Genomic DNA, 26,837 nt, shown 5'->3' on the forward strand with positions numbered 1-26,837 from the left:
CCATTAAATATTAATAGCCGAGCAACAGATGGATTTAGATGCGCTTTGATCACCAACCTTTTTTCACCTCTGAAATTATTCTTCAATGCATGTCTTCTCTGCGTAAATGCAAACTGCAGCTTACCTTGCAGCTTCAATAGATAAGCTACCGTGACTCTGAGGAACAGACACAAAGGCACAGATAGTGTGACACGCTGTGATTGACAGGAGCAGATTACGCGAAATGACGTATGATAAACAGCGAAGCTGAAAGTATGATAAACATCTGTATTTCAGGACCACAGATTGTGTCATGTCACACAATCCATGACAACTGAAGATCAAAGCAAACAGAAATTTCTGCTGCATACAGCATTATGTGTCATTTTACAAAATATCAAGCTGAGATTAAAAGCCAAAACAGGTCATCCATATGGTCCCAAATTTATCAGAGCAAAATACATTGTATTCCACATCAGCAGAAACTACGAACACTAGAAGATCTACTCGTGAATGGCAAAATTTATGCAACCTGATATATGATGAACCATCTTGCCACCTTGAACATAAAAATTTAATTTAAAGAAATAGTAACATTTTGTGAATATTTATCCATGTCAGCCCAAACCTGTACGCAGCTACCATTTGACTTCTATTTATAGAATCCTGTACAATGCCTACTCTTTTTATTCATACTGACTACTTTCTTTGGGCTTGACAAATGTGTTAAGGAAAAGAGTGACAAAAATTCTGTGTTCCACAGAAAAAAATAACATGGAAACAGGTTTGGAATGACATTGGTATTTGCAAATAATGACAAAATGCTGATTTCTGGTGAACTATTCCTTTAAGGCCATGAATGTGCAGGCTTGCTCAGCCTTCATTGTCCTGTCAAGCTGTCTTCAATCCAGTCCGGGTACTTTGTTTTCTGGAATTCCAACCGTTTGCTCGTTTCGTTGTTTGTGACAGGTGTTGTTGGGTGCATCGTCAGAGTCAAAAACTAAAAGGCCACGGTAATTTGCAGCACTGCAAAGATCGTATGTACAAACAAACGCACAGAACATTTCTTTCTGAGTCAGCTGTTTGCAGAGCACGTCATTCACCTATTATTTGTGTCCATGGAGACAGAGCTTAGAAGAAAGTCTCTCGGCACAGAGGACACGTGGATTTGTTGCTAGATGTGAACCATTTATACTGTGGAATGAAATGAAAACAAGCGGTCAGTCAGGAACGAGAAGCATTTGAAATCATTTAAGGCTGTACATTTTGCTGATTCTGAAATATCTGAAGTAATAAATGGTGACAGATTGAGAACTTTAATGTGGATGGGAAATGATTCAATTTTCAATTTCAATTTCCAAAAGTGCACTGGTGACCTTCTATAGAGTTTTAAACTTATGATTTGAAAAGGATACAGTCATACTACCAAAAAGAACATTCATGTATTAGTTTACTTCCAGAATAAAGATTTTCTGATTTACTCACCCCCATTTCATTCAAGATATTGATGTCTTGCTTTCTTCAGTTGAAAAGAAATGAAGGATTTTAAGGAAAACATTCCAGGATTTTTTTCCATTTAGTGGATTTAAATGGTGGCCAACAGGTTGAAGGTACAAATTGCAGTTTCAATGCGGCTTTAAAGGGCTCTACTCAATCCCAGCTGAGGAATAAGGGTCTTATCTAGCGAAACAATTGGCCATTTTCTAAAACAAAAATACAAATTTATATACCTTTGAACCACAAATACTCATCTTGCACTAGCCTGACTTCATGCATTACGTGGAAGTACTGACCCAGTGTTTACAAAACGCCCTTTACAAAAAAAAAATAAATAAAAAAAATTAAAAAGGAGAAAATGAAATGGAATTTTTCTCCCTGCATATGCTGCCTTTTTGAACCGGAGTAGACAAAGAACTAGCACGTGCAACATTTCCAATGTGATTACGTAATGCGTGAAGTCATCGATGCGCATCGCAGAGCTAGTGCAAGACGAGCTTTTGTGGTTAGAAAGTATAGAATTTTTATTTATTAATTTTTTAGAAAATGACCGTTTGTTTCACTAGATAAGAGCCTTATTCTTCGGCTGGGATCATGTAGAGCCCTCTGAAGCCCTCTGAATTCGAACCTTCAACCCATTGATCCCCATTGAAGTCCACTATATGGAGAAAAATCCTGGAATGTTTTCCTCAAAAACCTTCATTTCTTTTCTACTGAAGAAAGAAAGACATGAACATCTTGGATGACATGGGAGATTAAACTATCTGGAAATTTTTATTCTGGAAGTGAACTAATCCTTTAAAACTCAACATGACATCAAAACTGAGCTTATTTACTTTCTGAATACTATTGAATATCCTATTTTGCACAAATACATCAGATTACAGAAGTAAAACAGGTGCCATGTTAACTTTAAACTGCAGATATTATAGATGATGTAAATTTGTAAAATAACACAGCAAATGCTCAAAACTACACTTCTCTCAGTGTTTTATAAATGTTCATCTAAAAATAACTATGATGGAAGAGCAAAAGATGGTGTATGTGGCACTCACCAGACAGGCGGAGTGGAACTTCTTTTTGCAGGTACGGCAGGCTTTCTTTGGCAGCGAATAATTGGATCCGTGAATGACAGAGAAGCAGATCATACAGTCCTCCACCCCCTCAAAACGCTTGTCAACATTGTTCTTCCACAGCGACAGACCTTCCAGAATACTGCCATTCTACCAAACACAAAGATATCATCTAAATTAGTCTGGCTATTTTTTAATAAAAACAAAAAAACAAACAAAAAAAAAACTCCAAATCGGCCAAATCCAACCTAAACAGATGAGGCAACATTAACAGCAGCCCCAAAAAGTATCTGAACACTTTTAGACAAATCAGAATACCACTTCATTAGACAAAAATATCATTGCATTTAAATAAATAAAAATAAATAAATCAATCAATCAATCAATAAATAAATAAATAAAAATACATAAAAAAAAAAAAAAAAATATATATATATATATATATATATATATATATATATATATATATATATCTCAATCATTACATGTTAATTTCTTGTTTATTTCATATTTATACAGATTTGACAGTAAAACACTAAGCTTGAGTTGGGAAGTCTACAAAATTTACTTTTTTATTAACAACAGTAATGTACAAAATATAATTTTTATATAGAAAACGTATTCTACTCTTATTAAACATACCATTATTCTTCTATAGTATTATATGAAACTGACCAACAACTTCAGTGATTATGTGTGATTTAGACGCAAATTGAAGTGTGTTTTTCAAGGCATTTTGTGACTTTTACTTCATACACAAAAAGCTCTGACAAAATCTGATTTCTTAATAATTTGATATTTAATAGTGGTTTTACCACTTCAAAATATAAAGCAAAAAGTAGAAATGAATGACTAATGAGCCAGCAAGTGCTCTTTTGCTGCAATCTACTGGTTATACTTGTGATTTGATGGGGGTTTTTTTATTTTACATAAGTATTTGTTTACCACAAAATACATTTTGGTCATCCCATTAAAAATAATATTCAAATTGGATTTTAGAGCTTTAAATTGCTGGAAATGGTTGTGTGAGACGATTGAAAGTCACTAAAAAGTGCTTGAATTTCTCTCTCAAATGGTTGTACAAACTCTGAAATGAATAACGTAATAACATTCAGCTATTTCTGCCACAAAACCATGGTTATAGTTAGCTTTACTACTTCTGATCTTGCAGCAGTCTTATTCATTCTGTTGTGAATTCAAACACTTCTCACTGGATCTCACAGTAATGTGCAGTAATAGTGCAATGAAAACAACTCTTGTTCCCAAGTAAAGCTCTGAGCTTGGACAAACGTTTTGAAATGGCAGCACTTATTATTAAACAAAGTGGTGGTTGCACCAGTGTGACCGCTCACAAAATTTAGTCGCATTGACAGAAAAAATGGTCGCAAAGTGTGACCATTTGGTTGCAGTCATTTGGAGCTTGTTAAAAAAGTTAGTTTTAACAAAAGCTCTTGGATCTTTTATTTCCAGATGCCACTTGGTTTGATATTTTGTCATCTACATGCAAAAAAAAATCATTTAAAAATGTGACCCTGGACCACAAAACCAGTCATAAGCAGCACGGGTATATTTGTAGCAATAGCCAAAAATACATTGTATGGGTCAAAATTATAGATTTTTCTTTTATGCCAAAAATCGTTAGGATATTAAGTAAAGATCATGTTCTGTGAAGCCATTTTGTAAAATTCTTACCATAAATATATCAAAACTTAATTGTTGATTAATAATATGCATTGCTAAGAACTTCATTTGGACAACTTTAAAGGCTATTTTCTCACTATTTAGATTTTTTTGCACCCTCAGTTTCTAGATTTTCAAATTGCTTCATCTCCGCCAAATACCGTCATATCATAACTATTAGGGGAACTATATTTACCAGTAGTTTCTCTATAACAGCACTGCCTTGTATTATGTCTTGTATTGTATGCGTTAAAAGATTTTCAAAAAAAAAAAAAAAACCTGTAAAATTAGGAAACTAAAAGCATACTTTACAGTAAGTAAGAATATTAAAAAAAAAAAAAAAAAGTATTTAAATTTCGCAAAATGTTTCTTATTTCTTTTATAGAGTACTGTTCAAATGACTGGGTTCAGGATTTTTTATTATTAAAAAAATATTTTATAATTCAACAGAGATGGATTCAACTGAACGAAAATTGACTTAAAATTAAAATAATTTAATTATTTTTCAAATAAATACTGTTCATTTGAACATTTTGTTCACCAAAGAAAAAAAAATCTTGAAAAAAATGTATCACAATTTCCACAAAAATTTAAGGCAGCACAACTGTTTTTAACATTGATGAGGAACATGTGACACTGAAGACTGGAGTCATGATGATAAAAATTAAACTTTACCATCACAATAAATTATATCTGAAAATATATTGAAATTTATTTTACAATGACAAAAAAAAACCCTTAGATCTCAAACAGTAGTATATAAATGTTTCTTTTTCTGACAAGCTAGTTTTTGATTCAACTAAATGTTATTGCATGTATCTTTAAAGGTTTAGACTGAGAACATTTCTACTTCCTGTACCTGGTGTGTGAGGTACGTGCTAAGCTGAAGCATCCAATTGCGCCACTGCTGAACGGCCACGCCCACTCTCCGCCCACTCTCCACTGAGATAGAGCCGAGCGGATAGTTCTGAGGCAGCTGAATCACCAGCTCTATGAAGATATCGTCAACGGAGTAAGTAGCGATGACCTCCCGCGTGGCAGACCGTGCTTTCACCTGAGAATGCAAAATACATTAGATTACCCTGCATAACACCACTTAAGCACAGAGCACTTTCTTTCACTTAAACTTTCCACCACGACTCACCATCATGTTCTCAAAAGTCTGTGTGCTGGACTGCACAGAGGCGATCTCCTGCGCAGACAAAACGCCGCTGACGTATTTGCTGGTGAATTTATCCACCGTGCTGAAGACACGCTTCTCTTGGCTGTTCCACCACAGACGCACCATTGCAGGCAAATCCTTCAACGCACCATAGTACACGGAACAGGCCAGATGGGGAACCTCAAACTGCAGACCTTCAGTTTCTAGAAAACATGCAGGGTCAGAAAGCTCTCAGATTTCATCAAAACTATCTTAATTTGTGTTCCAAAGATGAAGGTCTTACAGGTTTGGAACGACGTTAGGGTGAGTAATTAATGACAGAATTTTCATTTTTGGGTGAACTATCCCTTTAATGTCTGATTTTAGCAACATTTTTATTTGGTGTGTTGAATCCTGTGGTAAAATCAGTTTTTGAATCACAGTTTTAAATGATCTGCAACATACTCTGGGGGGAGAGAGACAAACTCTCAGTGAAGAAGGTTTTCGGTTCTTTGCTTGAGGGTTCTGTCGGCTGTCCAGGCACTGATGGGCTCTCTGGCATCAGACGGAACAGGTGAAGCAGGAGTTTATGAAGAGAACGAGTCTTTTTCAGATGCAATGAGTACTGAGCTCGCAGCTGAAAAACAAAAAGACATTTTCACTATGTAAAAGACATGTCACGTTGCTTGCATTATAAATAAGTACTGTGGCCTTTCTCACGTTCGCTCAAAATCATAAAGAGCTGGAGAGATGAAAGCTGTGACATTATCACTCAATATTTGTGTCACAATGCGACAGACACATCTGACAGATCATTTAACCTCTAGAATGTCTCTGTTAGAAGTGTATTAAAAAGGATGAGACGATGATTGACAGCTTTATAGAGCATTATGACTGTTTTTTGCTTACATGAGATGAAGAAGCTTTGAAGAAGGTGAAGAGAAGTTTCCAGGCTAGAAGATATCCCAGAATGCAGCAGTGCTCCATACTGAGGGGCTGCACCACTGCAAACTCGCCCACCTGCACGCCACCTAGAATATTCTCCAAGAGCTCTTCTGTGGCAGAAAGGATGCTCATCAACGCTGCCGGAGGAGACCTACAGGAAGTCGCCAAGATACCATTAAAGTTGTGGTTGGCAATAAAATGAAATGAAATATGATATGATATGATATGATATGATATATGATATGACATATGATATATGCTACAAAACTAAATGAAATAAAATAAAATAAAATAAAATTAAATAAAATAAAATTAAATTAAATTAAAAAATTAAATTAAATTAAATTAAATTAAAATAAATTGGAACAAAAAAACAAAATGAAATAAAACAAAATGAAACTGAATAAAATAGAACAAAACAAAATGAAATTAAACAAAATAAAACAAAATTAAATAAAATAAAACAAAATTAAATAAAAAATGAAAATGAAGCAACTAAAGCAAAATAACACAAAACGAAGTTAAAAAACTAACAAAATTAAGTTAAAACAACGAAATAAAATAAAATGAAAAAAATAAACCAAATAAAATAAATCTAAATAAAATAATACCAAATAAAATAAAATAAAACTAAATAAAACTAAATGAAATGAAATATAATAAAAACAAAATGAAATAAAATGAAAAACAACAAAACGAAATAACAAAAAAAAAAAATGAAATAAAATAAAAATGAAACAAAATAAAAAAATAAATTAAATCAAAAATAAAATTAAACTAAATAAAACAACAACAAAACAAAATGAAATAAAAAATAAAACAAAACAAAAAAAAACAAAATTAAATTTAAAAAATAAAACAAAACAGATATTTTAAATAATAAAATAAAATATTTTCAAAAGCTATATTAGAAATAATAAAATAAACAGATAAATAACAGCAAATAATACAAGAACTAAAAATATATATAAATAAACACATAAATATGAACCTTATACATTTATGGTGAAACCAGGAAAATGATATTCCCAGAAGTCAATGTGTTACAAAACATATGATTATATTTTGTATAAATAACTTATTTTCTTTTTTTTTTTGATTTCAAAATAAAAGCTCAAACCTTCACTATGACTTTACATGTTTTAATGTTCATATATTCAAATAATTATAGTGTCTATAACATTTCTGTCATTAAGAAATGACAGAATAAGTGGAAATTGTTTATTTAAATGTTGTTTAGTTAATATTAAATAAGGATTAGATCACACTGTAAAGTGTAAAAATCATCAGGCCATCATTATAATGCATAATGTACATTAGTTTATATATTGTTTATAATACGTCATGTATTTTCACAGTTTTCTTCAATAAAACTAAATGAATACTTGCTTTTGATACTTTACTGAATTAATTATTATCACCTTATTGCTATTATATATGTATTTAAAAAAAATTTAAAGACTATTGTTTACTTAGGTCTACTTTTATTACAACAAAACAAGTCAGATTGCTTGATAAATTGTTACAATAATTGACCAATTACTTGATTAATCGTTCCACAGCCCTAAAAATAAATAAAGAGACATATATATAAAAAAAACAAACAAACAACTAAATATGGATGGTTGGATGGATTTTAAAATATCAAACCAAATGGGATCTATTCAACATTAGACAGTCGAAGACTTGTAAGAGCCAGTGTTTCTGAAAGAGTGTCTTACAAGCATGGTTCTTCTCCATCTTCGTCGTCAGATTTAGTGCTGGCACTCTCGCTGTCACTCTCCGGCAACAAAGGCATCACCCTGTAAGACACGAACACATCACTCACATCTCCCCTGAGACGATTCAACGTCAGCACTGAGGCCCATTCAGAGGCTTGTAATGGACATCGCATTACAGCAACAGCACAGAGGAGATCTCAGCTAACCCCGTGGAATATAAAAAATGTTTCTCTCCCAGAGGCTTGTGCTCTCAATGAAGCATATTTAATTAAACCCAAAGCGGAACGTATTGTGGATTAAACTTCTTCCGTACAATATGACCTTAAGGCTATGCAAAAACCGGCCGTCCCTTGGAGTATTCATTTCAATTACATTTACAATTATGTTCTAGACAGATACTTTCCCACCAAAGCAACTTACAGGAAAGTCCATTATAGCATTTCTGCAGACGCTGCAGAACAGGTAGAAAACAAAGATAATGTCTAGGTGGTAAGACACGTGCTGACTCCATAATGCGGTATTCTACGCCTTGCATTTTGTTTTCACCCACAAGTCTAATTGTAATGTTAAACAAGTTTTCCTGCAGCACAAACAGTTGTAATTTAGTTTAGCGTGACCATTTTCTGCCCTTTCATTGACTCCGTAGTATTAAACAGGTGGTTTTAGCTACTGTACCTTCAAAACTTTGTTCATATGTTAATGTGCTTATGGGTGATGATCATGTGAATAGGCACTTGTGCTGGGTTTTGGGAAAAGATTTGCTGGAAATTTACTCAACCTCAGGCCATCCAAAATGTAGAAGGGTCAATATTACTGTAGGGTGCCTTTTGGTGTCCTGCACATAAATAACTAATTTGCCATGATAACTTAATATAAAAATGACTACGAAAGGGTGTGTTATATATTATATATTAAGTTTTTATATTCTTTTTTTTTTGGCCTTTTTCATGCTTTTTAATGGACAGGACAGTAGAGATTGACAGGAATGCTTGGGGTGAAGAAGAGTTGAGAACGGGATTGGCAAAGGACCACGAGTCGGGACTCGAACTCGGGTCGCCAGAGGTGCAGTTGCAGTACATGCCAGTGCGCTAACTGCTAGGCTATCACCACCGACATTTTCTAGAATTTATTTCGCTATGTCCCATGCACTGCTCATTAAATTTGAATGAGAGTAGAATATAGTCAAATCATACAATTTTAAAATTTTGCTCTCCTACTAATATTTTGTTAAATAAGAGATTTTGAGTGTATTGAGCATTTGGTAATAAAAATTATATTTTTATTTAATAAAAAAAAAAGAGGAGTTTGTCCATGTCCCTTGAATGGTTGTCCACCCTGTCGTATTGGGGAATCCACCCCTTTAAGAAAAGGCCATCCCCTTTAGTGACATCAGGACAACAGATTTTTAGTCTCTTCAGTGGCGGGAATTTTAAGTTAGTCAGTGACTTTTACACTGACAAATTTTCTTCGTATGAGTTTGCTTACTTGCTTTTCATAAGCTTAACATGTCCACCCTGTCGGCATAAAATATGCCGGAAGTGATTAGAATACAGTATTTTCAAAATATGTAAGTTTAAATGCACCAAATTCTATTCAACAACCAGACTATTTAGCTAGTCACAGTTTGTTGTAAGCTAATATGTTAATTGAAGCTTAAAATATCCACCCTGTCATTGTTCCAAAATGTCCACCCTGTTAGCCACTTAGACTTGACAGGTGGGGGGGCGGTATATCAATGTGATTGAGAATGTAATTATATTATTAATTGTTATTATATTATTTTTTCGAAGTTGAATAAATGTTTCATTGTCATATTTTGTCATGCTTTGTGTGTTCTGCTTTATGTGCCCACCCCATCATGTGCTGGTCCATCCTGTCATGTTTATATTTTAAAATAATATTTCAAATAATAATTCAATCATATCTATATAATCCAGTGTGTACAATAGCTAGGTGTGGGGCCAATAACACACAAACAAAAAACTGCATACAAATATTACAGTTTTCTACAAATTAGAAAAAAATACATGTCCAAATTGTATACGTTTCTTTAAAAACACATGGTTTACATAAAATCTTATGTATTTATAATTTGAAAGCAAACAAATAACCCCGTTTAGGAAAGAGACATTATACCTTTCCGAAAATATCATTTGCATCCTAATATTGCAATGAAAACGTATTTAACAGTAATATATATGTCCATGACAGGGTGGACATATCTTATGGTATATACTTCGCATAATGGCCCATAATTATCTAAAACAAATGTGTGGGAGCTCAACTAATATGTTTCTATAGTACTTGAGTGTCTACTATTTATGACACGACATAAAGCAAATGGGAAATTAACACCCAAATTTTTGAGTACTGTGAGGGTTGAAAGGCACTCTATGGTGGTATTGACCCAAAAGAGTTTATTTCTTCCTTGCATCGCAATTACCAAAGGATCCTTTGCAGTGAATGGGTGCCATTAGAATGAAAGTCCAAACAGCTAAAAAAACATCACAATAATCCACATGACTCCAGTATATCATTTAATGTCTTGTGAAGTGAAAATCTGCATGTTTGTAAGAAACAAATCCATCATAAGACGTTTTTTTTTTTTTTTTTTTTAAACCACTGCTTCCAGCTAAAATACAAGTCCTCTATCCATAATATTTCTTTCTTCAGTGAAAAAGCACCATTTATAAGCAAGAACAGTCCAAACTAGTGTTATAGATGTGAGATACAGCAAGGGATGGACTTTTTAAACTGGACGAAGCTTTATTGTGAATTATGGACGTTTACTTGGCTTAAAAGTTTGTCTTACATACCTTAATGATTTATTACAAACACACAGCTTTTTACTTAACTGAAGGACTGGATAGGTTGGGATTGCTCGTGGATTATTGTGATGCTTTTATCAGCTGTGTGAACTGACGGCACCCATTCACTGCAGTGGATTCATTGGTGAGCGGGTGATGTAAATTTCAGCAAATATTCATTTTTGGGTGACCATTTCTTAAAAACAGTATGTTTTCCATTCTATGTCACAGTTAGATGTCTATTTTGAGAAGTCAGAATGAAGTAAGTGTTAAAGAAGGTAAGAGAGCCCATACTTGTGTAGGATGTGGTAGACTGCAAGCTGTAACGGCCGGGCTTTGAAGAGCAGCAGGGGTGAGAGGGTATTCAGCAGGGTCTGGAGGGGCTCTGGCAGACTGCTCCTCTGGTCGGCAACAAACCGAGGAGGGAGTTTATTCTGTGTGAGCAGCTCCACAGGGATGTAGGTAAGAGCCTCCCCCACCGCCCTCAATACCGGCAGGGGGAACAAGGGGTCATCTGGCTCTGTAAAGTCCACTGAGACAAAAGATTGACATTTCAGTAGTCTGTTAACCACCAGACATGTTTCTATTAAATATCAGAAGTATAAATGATAGAACAAGTATAAAAATGACTTCTAGGTTAAGGCTAGAGATGAGTCACAATGCTATCGGGCAAACAGATGATTACTAAGTTTGAATAGTTCCTACTAAAATAACTGTTTTCTATTTGAATATATTTTAAAATGTAATTTATTCCTGTGATTTCAAAACTGAATTCATTACTCCAGTCACATGATCCTTCAAAAATCATTCTAATATTCTGATTTGCTGCTCAAAAACATTTATTATTATTATAATGTTGAAAACATTTTTTTTCAGGTTTCTTTGATAATAGAAAGTTCAGAAGAACAACATTTATCTGAAATAGAAATCTTTTGTAACATTATAAACATCTTTATTATCAAACTAATGAAATTAAAGCATCCTTGCTAAATAAAAGTATCCATTTCTATAATTTATTTCCCAGAAAAATAAATAAATAAACAAAAGACAGAAGTAAATACAGCAGATAGATTTTGCAAATAGAAAGCAGTTATTTTAAACAGTAACAATATTTTACAATATTACTGCTTTTGCTGTATTCTGAATCAAATAAATGCAGGCTTGGTAAGCAGAAGAGACTTCTTTAAAAACATTTAAAATCTTCAAAAACATTTGACTGGTAGCGTAAAAAAAAAAAAATCATTAAACCACAAACCAACCATGAAGGTTCTAGCTAAGGGGACTCACCAGGTATCCTAATAAGCAGTGGGAGCAAAAGGTTGTGAATTCCCTCCAAAAAGAACTCCTTCCACTCCGACTTCAGCTCTGGAGGAAGCTGCTCCTCCACACCAGCAGGGGGCAATGTGAAAAACTCACTTAGCCTTACAATCAGCTCACAGTTTGCACACACAAACAGCTGTACCCAAGGATTCCAGAACATGCTGCTGTTTTCACTGGCGGTCTGCGCAAAACACACAATTACATGTTGTGCTGATTAAAAATGACATTTGCTTAGACCGTCGTCTGTATGCAGCACGGTTCTCAGAGTAGGTGTGATTATTTAGAAGATCAGCCATATGTGTAAATCATCTCAGATCTCATTTACACCTGGTGTTAAAATAAGATCTGTTCAAAATGCAGATTTGATTGTGCACTGGGGTGGAAATTTCTGGAAAGGACAGGCAAAGTGTCGCTGCGAGCCTGTCTGCTGCATACAAACTGTGAATGAAGACGGAGAGAGAAATCGCACCTCTAGCCATGCCAGCATAGAGCAGAGCAGGAGATCCCAATGAGTGTTTCCCAAGACTGTAGGAGAATGATGCACCATCCAGCACAGGAAACGCATCATTTCTACAGCCAATAAGAGGCCTGCGGTGGAAACTTTTCCAAGGTCACTGCAAATGGACACACACACAACAAAAACATAAATAAATAAATAAATAAATACAATGTATATTTCTTATTTTAAAAATATAGTAAAGATGGAATAAAAAACTGTTTTTGTTGATTTTTCTATTTTTTTCAGCATGAATATTTTTCTGAAAGCATTTAAAAATTAAGAAAATGTTTATATATTGTTTTGTATCATTTCAAGTTGCTTCACATTCTTGTTCCATTTAAAAATTGTGTTATGATAGCTATTACATTTATTATTACTTAGTATTAATTTATATTTTGTATCGATGGAAATAGTTTTTGTTGATTTTCCTCTTTTTCTGCATTAACATAACAGCATTTTAATATTGTTAAAATGTTGTTATGTATTACTTGAAGTTCACAATCTTGATACATTTTAAACTTTTTATGATAGCTGTTATGATGGTTATTTTGTATTACTTATTGTTTTTATAATTTACATGTTTTATTCAAAACTATACTAAAGATGGGATAGGTAAAATAATTTGATATTTTTTCTGTATTAATGTTATTTTTAGGAATGCATTTTGGGCAAAATGTTTATATACTGTTATGTATTATTGTAAGTTGCTTCATAACATGTATAAATATATATATTTGTTTTTGGATTATTCTAAATAACTTATATATATATATATACACACTACCGTTCAAAAGTTTGGGGTCAGTAAGACTTGTAATAGTCTTTAAAGAAGTCTCTTATGCTCATCAAGGCTGCATTTATTTGATTAAAAATATAGAAAAAAAACAGTAATATTGCAAAATGTTTTTACAATATAAAATAATGTTTTTTATTTTAACATACTTTATACTCCAGTCTTAAGTGTCACATGATCCTTCAGAAATCATTCTAATATGCGGATTTATTATTTGAATGATCAATGTTGGATAATATCAACAGTTGTGCTGCCAAATATTTTTTGGAACCTGTGACTTTTTTTTTTTTTCAGGATTCTTTCATGAATAACAAGTTTAAAAAGTACAGTGTTTATTCAGAATATAAATATTTTATAACAATGTAAATTATTTATTATTAACTTTTAATAAACTTTTAATTATTAACTTAATACATCCTTGGTGAATAAAAGTATTAATTTCTTAAAAAAAAAAAAAAAAGAAACAATAAAAATGTACTGACCCCAAACTTTTGAACGGTAGTGTGTGTGTGTGTGTGTGTGTGTGTGTGTGTATATATATATATATATATATATATATACACACACATACACACACACACTTTTTAATACTTTTATATATACATTTTAAATAATACACACACACACAAACCAAAAAATATTCAGGCACCAGATATAATTCTTAATATATTTTTGTAGGACACTAGCTCATTTTTGTAAGTGGAAAAAGTAGTTTTTTTCCAATTTTGAAGATATATGTATATATATATAAAATTCATGCAGTGGACTACCAGTAAAATTGCTAAAATTTTGATATGATACTTTGACCTGACACTTTGTTACATACCTTTCTATCAAAGTTATCTGACATTATCAAGATAAATTTGTTCTGACAGGGTTTAACTCATTATATAAATATTTTAATTTAAATATTTTATATTGGAAAGATACAATAAAGACGGCAAATAAAAATGTGGAGGAAAGAGCAAAAAGGATTGAGACTTGAAACCTGCATCACCCACTAGAGCATCTTGGCCACGGCTGACATTATAAACACGACTGCCATCACCGTCTTCCTCATTACAGAGATACACATAGCTGAGACACGGTCTCACCTGTTGAAAAGGAACCACTCCTCTCTACTGTTCCTCCACTCTGCAATCGTGGCAACGACAGCCAACAAGATCTCATCCTCCACAGCCGTGTCGGCCTGTAGACAGCAGAGCAGCACGGCCAGACAGCCCCGCACACCTACACACACAACATTATTCTTTCACATCACTTAAGTGAGTGAGATCGGTGTTGCTCAGCCTGTATGACTCATCATGTGCGGTGTGTGTTTATGATTCGGATCTCACCATCGATGCAGTCCTGCTCCCGGTCCTGCCAGTTAAGAAGCTCTGCGACACACAAGGCGATGAGGGATTCTCTGTCTTCACTGGCTAGAAATGGGCACAGCACCTGCAACGTGTTCACGCTGTGCTCTGAAAAGGGAAAGAAACTGACAAACACGAGAGCCGCAGAATTAACAGGAATGTCACAACCACAAATGTTAATGAACATCTATAACAATAAGAAACCAAATCAGCTTATTAGAATGATTTCTGAAGGAGCATATGAAACTGAAGACCGGAGTAATGACGCTGAAACCCTATTGTAATTGTTATAATGGTCACAGATCAGCGATCTGCACGTAAAAGTGATCGTGCAGACCAAACCATAAAACGCAGAGACTTGAAACTTGGAAGGATAGTAGTACTCACACCGCCTACAATGTGACCAAGGCTCGCCCCAATCCATCAAGGCATTTCAGTCTGTGCCCAAAAAGTTTCAAACTCGATACCCAGCCCTACAAGTGTCTACGAGGACATTTGCTATAATGGGGTTGTTTAGAAAAAGGGCCTGTCCAAATTTACCCAAAATCCTATAAAGTCTAAAGGAAAACTCAAAACTTCACAAAACCTGCTGAACACATGAGACAGGTGATTCTAAACAAGCATGCAAAGTTTTAAGGAGATCAGACCACAGCTGGCGCTATAACAGTCATAAACATTAAAAAACATCATATTTCTGTGGTTAATTACCTGGATTTGCCAACAATGCTTTTTTTTAAATCTTTGATTTAGGTGGTTACAGGCTTGCTAAATGATGTCCTTTTTCATATGTGCTTAAATGCGTTAAAACGCTTTAACCCCGGTAATTGCTGCTTGCAGCTATATTTAAAATTATTATATCACTGCTTTACTGTACTGTCAAATATACAGTATGCAGAATTTGTGAGCATAAGAGACATTTTTCAAAAACACAAAAATCTTCTGCCAACAATGGTGGAAGGATGAAAACAACATGTAGTGTGTTTTGGCGGATATCTTACCTTTCTACATTGCCGTATAAAGCCTTAATGTGGCTTGGTTCCATGTTGCTGTTCTGCATGTATTTTGCCAGTGCTAGTGACCAAAGAGAGCCCTCTTCTTGTGACCTGTTATTAAAAAACATAAAAGGGGCTATGAACTATGCTTACTAAAAACAAAAATAAAGGCATTTATGCATAGGCTAGTCCATTACTATTGAAAATGCTCATTTAAAAATAAATAAATAAATAAATAAAAATCATACACATGAACAAGCTGACCTTGTGAAAAGTGTGTCTAACAGAATGGTTTTGATCAGGCTGTTGTTATGGATTCTCTGCTCTAAACTCCAGGACTGCAGCAGTTTGTGATATTCAGATACCATGAGGGGTGACAGCTCCATTTCTTCACACCACTGAAGTCCATACAAAATCTCTGAAACTACATTAAAACAAACATTGGTGACACTTTATTTTAAGTCTATAAAGCCTACTCTATCATATCTGATACATATTTGATAAGATTGCTAAATTAACATGATAAAATATTGCTGGCAAAACAGGTTCTCTGATTAATAGTTCACACTTCTGTAGCAGATAAAAGGCATTTTAGTATCACTTTAAAAATGTAAATTTTCAAGTTTTGATACACAGTATTTCATTGCATTATATGTTTGCCCCCACATTAAAAACTACAGTGCTTTGACCATAAAACTAAACATTTAAATATTTCCTTAAAGGGGTCATCGGATGCTAAGTTCACTTTTTCACGTTGTTTGAACATTAGTGTTGGCAGTGTATGTACATATCTACTCTATAATGATGCAAATCCATGCAGTGGTTTTTAATTAATCTGTAAAAATAATATCCCCTTTTTCAATTTGAGCCGTTCTCAGATGCCTGTCAGTGTGCCGTCACACCGACAGAGGCCGCTCCCACGATAGTTGATTGACATGAGCTCTTGCCTTAGACCAGCTGTCACAGTCCAGTAACTTTCCTTGTTTTGATGCCAGAGCAGGGATGTAAGTTAGACAAGAATTTCTCCGATTGAGCGATTGAGGTGTTGTGTTGCTGGATGTAATAATGAACATAGTGGTCATCATTTACTCCCAACATCTGAGTCGCTGAAGATGCAGTGGATTACGTTTGTTTGTGAAGGGAATGCACCTCCCGTCTATGTTCGCGCGAATCATTCATTATCCAGCTTCACTTACAGCAGAAGTGTATAAGCGTTTTTTATGAATCTTTGCGACTGCCTTTCCTTATAACGTGGTAGTTAGGAAGTTTAGCGGCTAAACGCGGCTAAATCCGGCTACAGTAAACAAGATCGTCATTCCACAGAGAGAAGAGAGGGGCGGGGTGAGCAGAGCTCATTTGCATTTAAAGGAACAACCGCTTAGAATGAGATGATTTTTGCAGAGCTGATTTTGACAAGGTAAAAAGGGTGTTGTTTTACAAAACCACTGAGAATTTTTAATCAAAGTATATTATGGACTTTTCATTAAGACCCTAAAGAATCATATCAACTTGTGGAAAATGGGCATCCGATGACCCCTTTAAGACATATTGGGAGATACAAAGTGACTGATATTTATATCCATTTCAAGAGGGAGTTCAACCATAAATGGTAGTAGTTGTATATGCAGGATCAAAAAGCTCTCAGACTTCATCAAAAATATCTTAATTTGTGTTCGAAAGATGAAAACAAAAAGTCTTACGAGATTGGAACAACATGAGGGTGACTAATTAATGACAGAATTTTCATTTTTGGGTGAACTCTGCCTTTCATGAAAGTAGTACATTGTTATAAAGATTCATTTACATTAAAAGCTATCAGAATTTACCTTACTTTTTGGCATCTGCACCAAATTGCATGTTTTGCAAATAAAACTGAGGTGTTTTAGCTGAATTTTGTCTACTTGTAAAGCATAACTAAAAACTACTATTTTACAAAATCACTGCTACTCAAAGCTAGATGAATGAATAAGTCTCACCTATGTGTTTGAGATCAGAAATTTCAGAGAGGTCTGCCTCCATCTGCTGGTCATCAGGTGAAGCTGCGGTGAAGATGATTCTTCCTAGTAATGCACTGACACATAGATGTGCTGGCAGCCGGTTAGTTGCCCTGAACCTCCACACATCCATGCAGGGGTATTCACCAGTGACTCTGAGACGACCAAACAGCAGAGGGTGTCTCACCCACTGCAGAGATGCACAAAGATAATTCATTATAATGGCATATTTTTACCATAATAAAGGGATAGTTCACCCAATAATGAAAATTCTGTCATTAACTGCTGTGTATGCAGGGTCAGAAAGCTCTCGGATTTCGTCAAAATTATCTTTGACTTTATGTTCCGAAGAACAACTAAGGTCTTACGGGTTTTAAATGACATGGTAGAGTAATCAATGACAGAATTTTCATTTTTGGGTGAACTATCACTTTAAAGAAGTACCATTTAAACAAAACATTTAACCAATGATTCCTCCCAAAATCTTTTGACAGCATGTTTGGTTCCTCGGCTGAGTACCTGAGGCGGCAGTGCCTGCCTAATGCGACTCCATTCCTCTTCAGTAGGAGTAAGACAGCATATAAACTGAGAAAGGATATAGCTGGTCTTCTGGGTTGAGGCGATGGTCTGAGCCAGGCTCTCCACAGCCTGCACCAGAACCTGCAGACTGACATTAATAACAGTAGATTGAGACAAGTTCCCAAACAATTCTTTCAGCTATCCAAACTTTTAGAAAAAACAAAAGTATACCAGCACATTTATCCAAAGACCACTACCTTTTGACTGTCAGTGGTGTAGTGAGCAGCTGACTTTTAACCCAGAGTGCAATGTTGTGGAGGAGGGTGCCCTTCGTGACCCCTGCGCCCAGGTGAGTGATCAGTGATTGAATGCCAGCAGTGTAGGCGTGCTGCAGTTTCAGAAGTAGGGCATCTGCCGGGAAATCCCAGACATGCATTTAAAAGCAATACACAAAATTGAGGAGACATTGTTTGTGTAATATTCCAAGATACTGAGAACTACATTCTACACAGACAACAGTTTGAACTTTTGGATGGTTTGAAGAACCTGAGAGGTGAGTGATGGTTTGGTCCTGTGCACAAAGCTGGAAAACAGTCATAAGCAACTCCTCAGCAGACGCCAGCAGCAGGCAGCCCTTAACCGAAGAAAAGAAGGTGGCAGCCACATCAGAGATGAAAGTGACCAGCGGCTCCATGTTCCCAGCGTCTGACATGCCCTTTGCTTCTGACAGGGTGGCGTGAAGCTTGTCAATGATCTGCTCGACATAAGCCTTGCCAATGAGAGGCTCTGCAGAGAGAAGAAAAGGTGAAACAGCATTATTTTCTTTAAAGAGAACTGCTCGTTAAGTCATTTGCAGCACATTTAAAGGAATAGTTCGCCCAAAAATGTAAATTATGTCATTAATTACTCGCCCTCATGTTGTTCCAAACCCGTAACACCTTAAGGTTGAACCACTGATGTCACACAGACTATTTAATGATGTCCTTACTACTTTTCTGGGCTTTGAAGGTGGTAGTACTGTTCTCGGATATCATTAAAAATATCTTAATTTGTTTTGAAGACTGACAAAGATCTTGAGGGTGAGTAATTATTGACATAATTTTCATTTTTGAATGAACTATTCCTTTAAGAAAGTAAATAAGGTTAGTTTTGTTTTTAACTTTAGTATGTGAGAGATCAGGTGGTAGTTTTTTGTGTAGTGATGACATGAAGACTTACTATTACTGTGCTGCTGTGACAGAGCGAGGCTGATGAGAGGCCAGCCATGTGCATGAGATGATGAAGAAGGGGATCCACGCAGACCCATCACACACAGATCTCCAGCAAGACCTACCAACCTCTCCCCTAACACGTGACCCCTCAGCCAGCCAATACACACCTCCAAACGGACGGGATCGGCACAAGCCTGGTATCGTGAAAGTGACAAGATTTAATTCATATTTCTTCAATACAAAACAAAGCTGAAGCTAAATGTAACCTAACAAAAAAGATGTCTTAATAAAGGTACCTTTTCAATAAGTTGAAGAGTCACACTCCAATTCAAATCCCTCTGTTATGAAAAGACAAATAACTGATTATTGAAATTTCATGTTTGTAAAACAGAAAAAAAATGTTTGTTGATAGACAGATGTGAAGATGTGAACTAAAAATATACAGTATCTTTCAAAGGTTTGGGGTTTCTAAGATTTTTTTCATGTTTCATGTTTCATGTTTTTGAAATACATTTTTTTGCATTTTTTTTTAATTATAATTTAAAAATAAAATACAGTAAAAACAGTCATGTTGGGAAACTGAATTTCCAGTCTTCAATGTCACATTCTAGTATGCTGATTTGCTGCTCAATATTATATTATATTATATTATATTATCAAGGCTTTTGTGAAAACTTTAGATAAAAAATCTCAGATTATTTTATGTAAAAAATATAATTAAAGGCCAGTGTCTGTTATTATGCTGCTGTTGTTACTTTATGTCATGCCTAATTATACTCCTTAAAGTGATAGTTCACCCAAAACCCCTAAGACCTCTGTTCATCTTCAGAACACAAATTAAGATATATTTTATGAAATCTGAGAGCTTTCTGACCCTGCATAGACAGCACTGCAACCACAGATGTCATATTGACTATTTTTTCGATATCCTTACTGCCTTTCTGAGACTTAAATGTGTCAGTTGCATTGGGTCAGAAAGCTCTTGGATTTCATCAAAAAATATCTTAATTTGTGCTCTGAAGATGAATGAAGGTGAGTAATTAAATCACAGAATTTTCATCTTAGAGTGAACTATCCCTTTAAATGTGGTGTATATACACACTGAAATATAGCATCTTGTTGGTTATCGCTTTAATATATGCCTGTAGCATCCCAATCCCCCCAAACCATGTGGGCTTCTTACACTGATGTGGTTGAGGATCAGTGTCTTCTCATCACTGGAGCTGCAGCACTGCAGGGAACTGAAAACCATGTCCACCAGGAAGTCAGTGTCCTTCCTGTCATCTTGTTTTAACCATACAGCCACTCTTTGCAGGAGAAAGTGGACAGCTGCGTTCTCAGCAAGGGGCCTGAGCTCCGGCCCCATTTCAGGCTTCATTTCCTCTGGCCTCAGCAGCACCTGGAACACCTGAGGACTCGGGAACGCCCCGAGCAGCTGAGACAAAAAGCGCAGGTGCCTTTCCGACTCACGTTCGCTCACGTACACCATGTTGAGCTCCGCCAGCTGGCACACCAAATCCAGCAGGTGTCCGTTTCTCAAGGGACAGTGCTGCTCTTCCACCGCTGGAATTTCCCTAGGAGGTTCCTCGCCTTGGCCTCTTTCTTCCCTGTCTGTGAAGCAAACTTTCACAGTTTTTTTCTTCTTAATCTGTTTACTGGCACTGTTTGGGTTATACATAATCTGCAGGAGCGAAGCAATGCCCTCCAGGGTAGTTTGCTTGGCTTCTTCACAGTTTACGTAAGTCGTGCACAGGCGACCGAGACCCTCCCAGAAGTCCGACAGCAGTCTTTGAAAGGTGGGAGCCTCTTTCCCAGCCACCCGCTTTTCCCAGGACAGCAGCATATCTGAGACCTGAGGGAACAGAGGACCCGTCTGCAGCGATGGGTTTCCCAAAGCTCTGTCAATCAACGGCAGGAGCTGTGGAGACAGAGTTCAATGCATGAGACATTAGCAGATTTAGAGAGAGACCTTTTCCTTGTGGTCCACAGACCTGTTCTGAGATCAGCATGTTCTGGATGTCTCTCTGCTCCTGCTCTTCTCCGGCGTTCTGCAGGATGATAAACCGAAGGCACTCCATTGTGGCAAAAATGATGGCTGCACTCTCTGAGGGACTGGACGTGGCACGATCACTCGACAACCTGGATCAAACAAAAGAATAAAGAAAAACACAAATTAAAAAGTAAAAAAAAAAAAATACACTACCAGTCAAAATTTTGGAATAATTGTTTTTTAATGTTTTTAAAGAAGTCGTCTCTCATGCTCACCAAGGCTACATTCATTTGGTATAAAAACAGTAAAACAGTAATAATATATTTCACAATAGTACTGCTTTACTGTATTTTTAAACAAATACATGCAGCCTTATTGAGCATAAGAGACAAAAACATTTTAAAAATCATTCAAAATTTTTCAAAACATTCGACCGGTAGGGAAATGTTGCTATGTATTAATATGCAGCGTTAGGATATTATATACATAGTGTCATGGGTTATGTAAAACTAAATAATTACATTCGGGGTAAGAAACTTTTTGTTTATGAGGAAAAAAATAATACAGTTTATTACATTTTATCTTACTTCTTAAGGTGTAAGGTTTCCTTACTTCTTAAGGAAAAGTCCACTTCCAGAACAACAATTCACAAATAATTTACTCACCCCCTTGTCATCCAAGATGTTCATGTCTTTCTGTCTTCAGTCGTAAAGAAATTATGGTTTTTGAGGAAAACATTTCAGGATTTTTCTCCGTATAATGGACTTCATTGGTGCCCCGATTCTAAACTTGTAGTTTAAATGCAGCTTCAAAGGGCTCTAAACGATCCCAGCCCAGGAAGAAGGGTCTTATCTTAGCGAAACATTTTTGTTGGAGAATAAATTTTTTTTATACTTTTTAAGCACAAAAGCTTAGAAAAGATTAAGAAACAGAAAAGATTAATTCATTGTTTACCTGGGTCTTTAGTCTATGATTAGCTCACCTCACCTCATCTGACAAGTTTTCGGGTTTGAGTCGTTCGTTCATCACGTGACAGCCCCATAAGATGAACGAGCGACTCAAAATACCCAAAGACTCGAAACAGGTGAACTAATTCCAGTACAGAACCTAATAGGATGTTGCGCATGTGCAATATACAAATTTTTATTTTTCTAAAAAAAAAAAAAAAAAAAAAAAAAAGACCGATTGTTGACCCTCAGCTGGGATTGATTAGAGCCCTTTGAAGCTGCATTTAAACTACATTTTGGAAGTTCAAATCGGGGCACCCATGAAGTCCATTATATGGAGAAAAATCCTGAAATGTTTTCCTCAAAAACCATAATTTCTTTACGACTGAAGACAGAAAGACAAGAACATCTTGAATAACAAGGGGTGAGTAAATTATTTGTAAATTGTTGTTCTGGAAGTGGACTTCTCCTTTAAGAAATCATTCTAATGTGCTGATTTATTATAAATATTGGAAACAATTGTGCTGCTTAATATTTTTTTGGAACCTGTGATACTTTTTTTCAGAATTCTTTGATAAATAAAAGAAGTGCAAACAGCATTTATTTAAAATAGAAATATTTTCTAACAACATAAGTCTTTACTATTTCTAATAACTATATATACACACATTTTTCCATAACTATATATATTAACTTAGTAATGTAGCAAATTTAAAAAGCAATTCTGTTGAAGGTACATGACTAAAGGATGAGTGACTATGTGTGACCCTGGACCACAAAACCAGTCATAAGTCACATATATTTGTAGCAACATCCAACAATACAATGTATGGGTTAAAATTATACATTTTTCTTTTACGTCAAAATCATTAGGATATCAAGTAAAGATCATGTTCCATGAAGATATTTTGTACATTTCCTACCGTAAATATATTTAATTAAAACTTAATTTTTGATTAGTAATATGCAATGCTAAGAACTTCATATGGACAATTTAAAGGCGATTTTCTTAATATTTTGAATTTTTTGCACCCTCAGATTCCAGATTCCAAATATTGTTCTTTCCTAACAAACCATACATCGACGGAAAGCTTATTTATTTAGTATCCGATGATGTATAACTCTAAATTTACCCTTATGACTGGTTTTGTGGTCCAGGATCACATATGAGTAAGAAAATGACATTATTTACCCCTGTATGACAGATGTGAGGAATGTCCTAGAGAACTCCAGGTTGGGCTGTGTGACCTCTGCTGGCAGTTTGCTTATAAACGGGAGCAGGTTCGGATGCAGAGATGTTGCAAGACCCCGACCTCCTTCTTTAAGAAGCACCCAGAGCTTTGGCATCACGCCTTTCCTTGAACTGACAAGGGTCCAGCAGTTCTGCACAGAGTTCACATCATGACAGACAATATGGTGCAATAACATTTCTATTAGATTGCATAAGATTAACACTTTAATCTTTAATTTCAGAATGAATGTGGGTTATGGCAAATGTGAGATTTATTATGTGAAATTATAAATAAATATTAACTTACACCATTTAAAAGTTTGGGGTTGGTAAGATTTTTTTAATGGTTTTCAAAATAATAGTCTTTTATTCTCAGTGTTTTTAATTTTATTATATCTCAAAATGCAATTTATTTTTGTTATGGTACAGCTGAATTTTCAGCAGCCATTATTCCATTCTATAGTGTCACGTGAACCTTCAGAAATCATTCTAATATGCTGATTTGGTGCTCAAGAAACTGACCACTATTCAACAATAATGTTTTTTTAATCTGTGTAAAAAAAAAAAAAAATAAGTCTCACATCAACGCAGGACAGAATATGGAGCACCGCCTCCCACAGAGGGGGCAGCACCACCGGGTCTGTGTCGTCAATGGAAAGCAGCACAGCAGAACACGCTCGGGCCGCTTCTGCCTGGATCAGCTGGGGTGTGTGTTGACACATAGTGGCAATCAGCTCAAAGAACGCACCTCGAATCTGGAAAATGAAACAGACAACTCTGAATCATCACACCTGATCAGTTACCAGTTTTCTAAAAACACTGCAGATTACAGTAACATCGTACACCAAACCCTAATCAGCCATGACAAGTTTAAATCAAGTAATTTTTCTGTTCTCAATGAAAGCAAAATTTGTCTATTTTAATATATCCATTTTTATAACAATTCAGAGCATATTTAATGTTTCATATACAGCTAGGTTAAAGGAGAAGTCCACTTCCAAAACAAAGATTTATGTATAATGTACTCACCCCCTTGTCATCCAAGATGTTGATGTCTTTCTTTCTTCAGTCATAAAGAAATTACATTTTTTGAGGAAAACATTTCTGCATTTTTGTCCATATAATGGACTGGTATGGTGCCTTGATTTTTAAACTTCCAAAAGGCAGTTTAAATGCGGCTTCAAACAATCCCAAATGCAGTTGTAAATGATCCCAGCTGAGAAAGAAGGGTCTTATCTAGCGAAATGATCGGTTATTTTCATTAAAAATTTCATTACACCCTTAACAAAAATGGTAAAACAGCGATATAGGGCGATTTTGAAGTTGAGGGAGAACATGAGATGGGAGTTTTTTGACATACCCTAACTGTCATAAACTGGACAAAAATAGTCCAAGCAGAGTCAGACAAGAGGAGCGTTTGGCATTAAAAAGTACAGAAATTGTATTCTTTTTATTAAAATAACCAATCGTTAAGCTAGATAAGACCCTTCTTTCTCGGCTGGGATCGTTTACAACCGCATTTGGGATTGTTTGAAGCTGCATTTTGGAAATTCAAAATCGGGGCACCATATCAGTCCATTATAGGGTGACCACCTGTCCCGCTTTGCATTGTACCGCACAGCATTTTCACCCCTTGTCCTGCACGTCGCAATATTGAGAAAATGTCCCGCATTTTCGTCAGTCTGTTGGTTTTTAATGATCATATTAAGAAAACGATCCTTGCGTTATTTTGCCTTTTTAAGAAAGCTTTTTATTTATTCTTTTTGCGGCATAGTTTCTGCACAAAGGATTTGCGGACCTCATCAATGGATCTAGAACCACTGACTCATTATTGTAATGCATCAAAATGCGCAAGCACAAATCTCTTCTCTCGCAGGTGGGTTCTCTTCACTCTCATAAAAAAGACGCGCTTTCTCTCGTTTGCCTGTGCGCGCTCAGAAACACAGATCAGCGCACATGACAACGGATGTAATCAGTTTTTACATAGCATAACAGTAGAAAATGTATCAGTCTCATACGTGTCCCGCATTGTCCCGCAAAATCACAACTATGTCCCGCAACAGCCCTATTGCCAGGTGGTCACCCTAGTCCATTATATGGAGAAAAATGCTAAAATGCTTTCCTCAAAAAACAATTTCTTTATGACTGAAGAGAGAAAGACATGAACATCTTGGATGACAAGGGGGCAAGTAAATTATTTGTAAATTGTTGTTCTGGAAGTGGACTTCCTTTAAACGGGATTTTGAGCAGTGAGATTTTAATGTGGGTGTAAAGTATCATAAATAAAAAGTTGCTTGTCATGGTCACATTTGGTTAGGATACTCCAACTCACCTGTGGTGTCTTGTGTTTGCTGTACTTCCAGAATTTGCCCTGTGTGATCAGTTGGGGCAGTCGCTCCTTTAGCAGCTCTCTGTCCTGCTCAGGTAAAATACTCAGCAGTCTCTTCAGAGCCAGCAAAGAGCTGGTCAACAGACGGATGTACTTAGCCTCTCGTTCTTCCTCTGGCACACTCCTGCACAAAAAAATAAAATAAAATAAAAATAAAACATTCTACATATAAACTACTATTATTAATCAGGCATACACTGCATATATCTTAAAATATAACAATAGGACCAAGTAAAGCAAAACCAATATCACCATCAGGTTATTTTACATACTGAGGGTCACTGAGAGTGTCAGCTGTTTCTTTCAGCAAATTGTCTTGGAGAACCTGAGAGTATCACAGAGGATATATGTAAAAACTTTAGCTGAGCAATGACAACATTCAATCATTTTTCTCTCACTATGAGCATAAGATAAGTTCTATCTTACATTAAGGACTTCATCTTTACAGAAGCTGATGGCCTCTGGTTGTTTATTCAGGGGAAATGCGGCCTGGAAAGCAGCGCTGGCAGCCGAGGCAGCAGGAGAGTATGTGTCACACTGAGAGATGAGCCAATGACCCATGATGCTCTTCAGGTAGGGGGCCAGATTCCTCTTCACTTTTAAAACCAGTTGCTCGAAGGCCTGCTGTGTGGCCTCTCGTACACGGCGATCGTGGTCCTGTTGCAAATATATTACATAGTAAATACACCTGTCTACCCAGTGGAAATGAACTACCTTTAATTTTCACAAATACACAACCAAATTAAACTAAACT

General features: G+C 35.6%; 1 protein-coding gene across 1 annotated transcript in view; it reads right to left on the reverse strand.

Moving 5' to 3' along the window:
- Positions 1 to 253: 253 nt before the first annotated feature.
- Positions 254 to 26,837, reverse strand: part of ltn1 (listerin E3 ubiquitin protein ligase 1) — a 29,004-nt gene continuing 2,420 nt past the window's right edge. The window contains exons 4-30 of the mRNA XM_051120675.1: positions 26,510 to 26,740; positions 26,356 to 26,408; positions 26,027 to 26,207; positions 24,276 to 24,449; positions 23,656 to 23,846; positions 21,518 to 21,665; positions 20,710 to 21,444; positions 19,823 to 19,864; positions 19,534 to 19,720; positions 18,862 to 19,101; positions 18,573 to 18,726; positions 18,316 to 18,463; positions 17,779 to 17,986; positions 16,067 to 16,226; positions 15,809 to 15,913; positions 14,793 to 14,935; positions 14,550 to 14,685; positions 12,633 to 12,777; positions 12,131 to 12,344; positions 11,138 to 11,375; positions 8,037 to 8,117; positions 6,280 to 6,466; positions 5,836 to 6,007; positions 5,374 to 5,594; positions 5,089 to 5,283; positions 2,532 to 2,699; positions 254 to 1,173 (exon numbers count right to left, since the gene is read on the reverse strand). Of these exons, the coding sequence (XP_050976632.1) occupies positions 1,111 to 1,173; positions 2,532 to 2,699; positions 5,089 to 5,283; positions 5,374 to 5,594; positions 5,836 to 6,007; positions 6,280 to 6,466; positions 8,037 to 8,117; positions 11,138 to 11,375; positions 12,131 to 12,344; positions 12,633 to 12,777; positions 14,550 to 14,685; positions 14,793 to 14,935; positions 15,809 to 15,913; positions 16,067 to 16,226; positions 17,779 to 17,986; positions 18,316 to 18,463; positions 18,573 to 18,726; positions 18,862 to 19,101; positions 19,534 to 19,720; positions 19,823 to 19,864; positions 20,710 to 21,444; positions 21,518 to 21,665; positions 23,656 to 23,846; positions 24,276 to 24,449; positions 26,027 to 26,207; positions 26,356 to 26,408; positions 26,510 to 26,740 (4,920 nt within the window). The 3' untranslated portion in view covers positions 254 to 1,110. The remainder of the gene's footprint in view (positions 1,174 to 2,531; positions 2,700 to 5,088; positions 5,284 to 5,373; positions 5,595 to 5,835; positions 6,008 to 6,279; positions 6,467 to 8,036; positions 8,118 to 11,137; positions 11,376 to 12,130; positions 12,345 to 12,632; positions 12,778 to 14,549; positions 14,686 to 14,792; positions 14,936 to 15,808; positions 15,914 to 16,066; positions 16,227 to 17,778; positions 17,987 to 18,315; positions 18,464 to 18,572; positions 18,727 to 18,861; positions 19,102 to 19,533; positions 19,721 to 19,822; positions 19,865 to 20,709; positions 21,445 to 21,517; positions 21,666 to 23,655; positions 23,847 to 24,275; positions 24,450 to 26,026; positions 26,208 to 26,355; positions 26,409 to 26,509; positions 26,741 to 26,837) is intronic.

This window comes from Labeo rohita, chromosome 10 (genome assembly GCF_022985175.1).
Source record: "Labeo rohita strain BAU-BD-2019 chromosome 10, IGBB_LRoh.1.0, whole genome shotgun sequence".
NCBI lineage: Eukaryota > Metazoa > Chordata > Actinopteri > Cypriniformes > Cyprinidae > Labeo > Labeo rohita.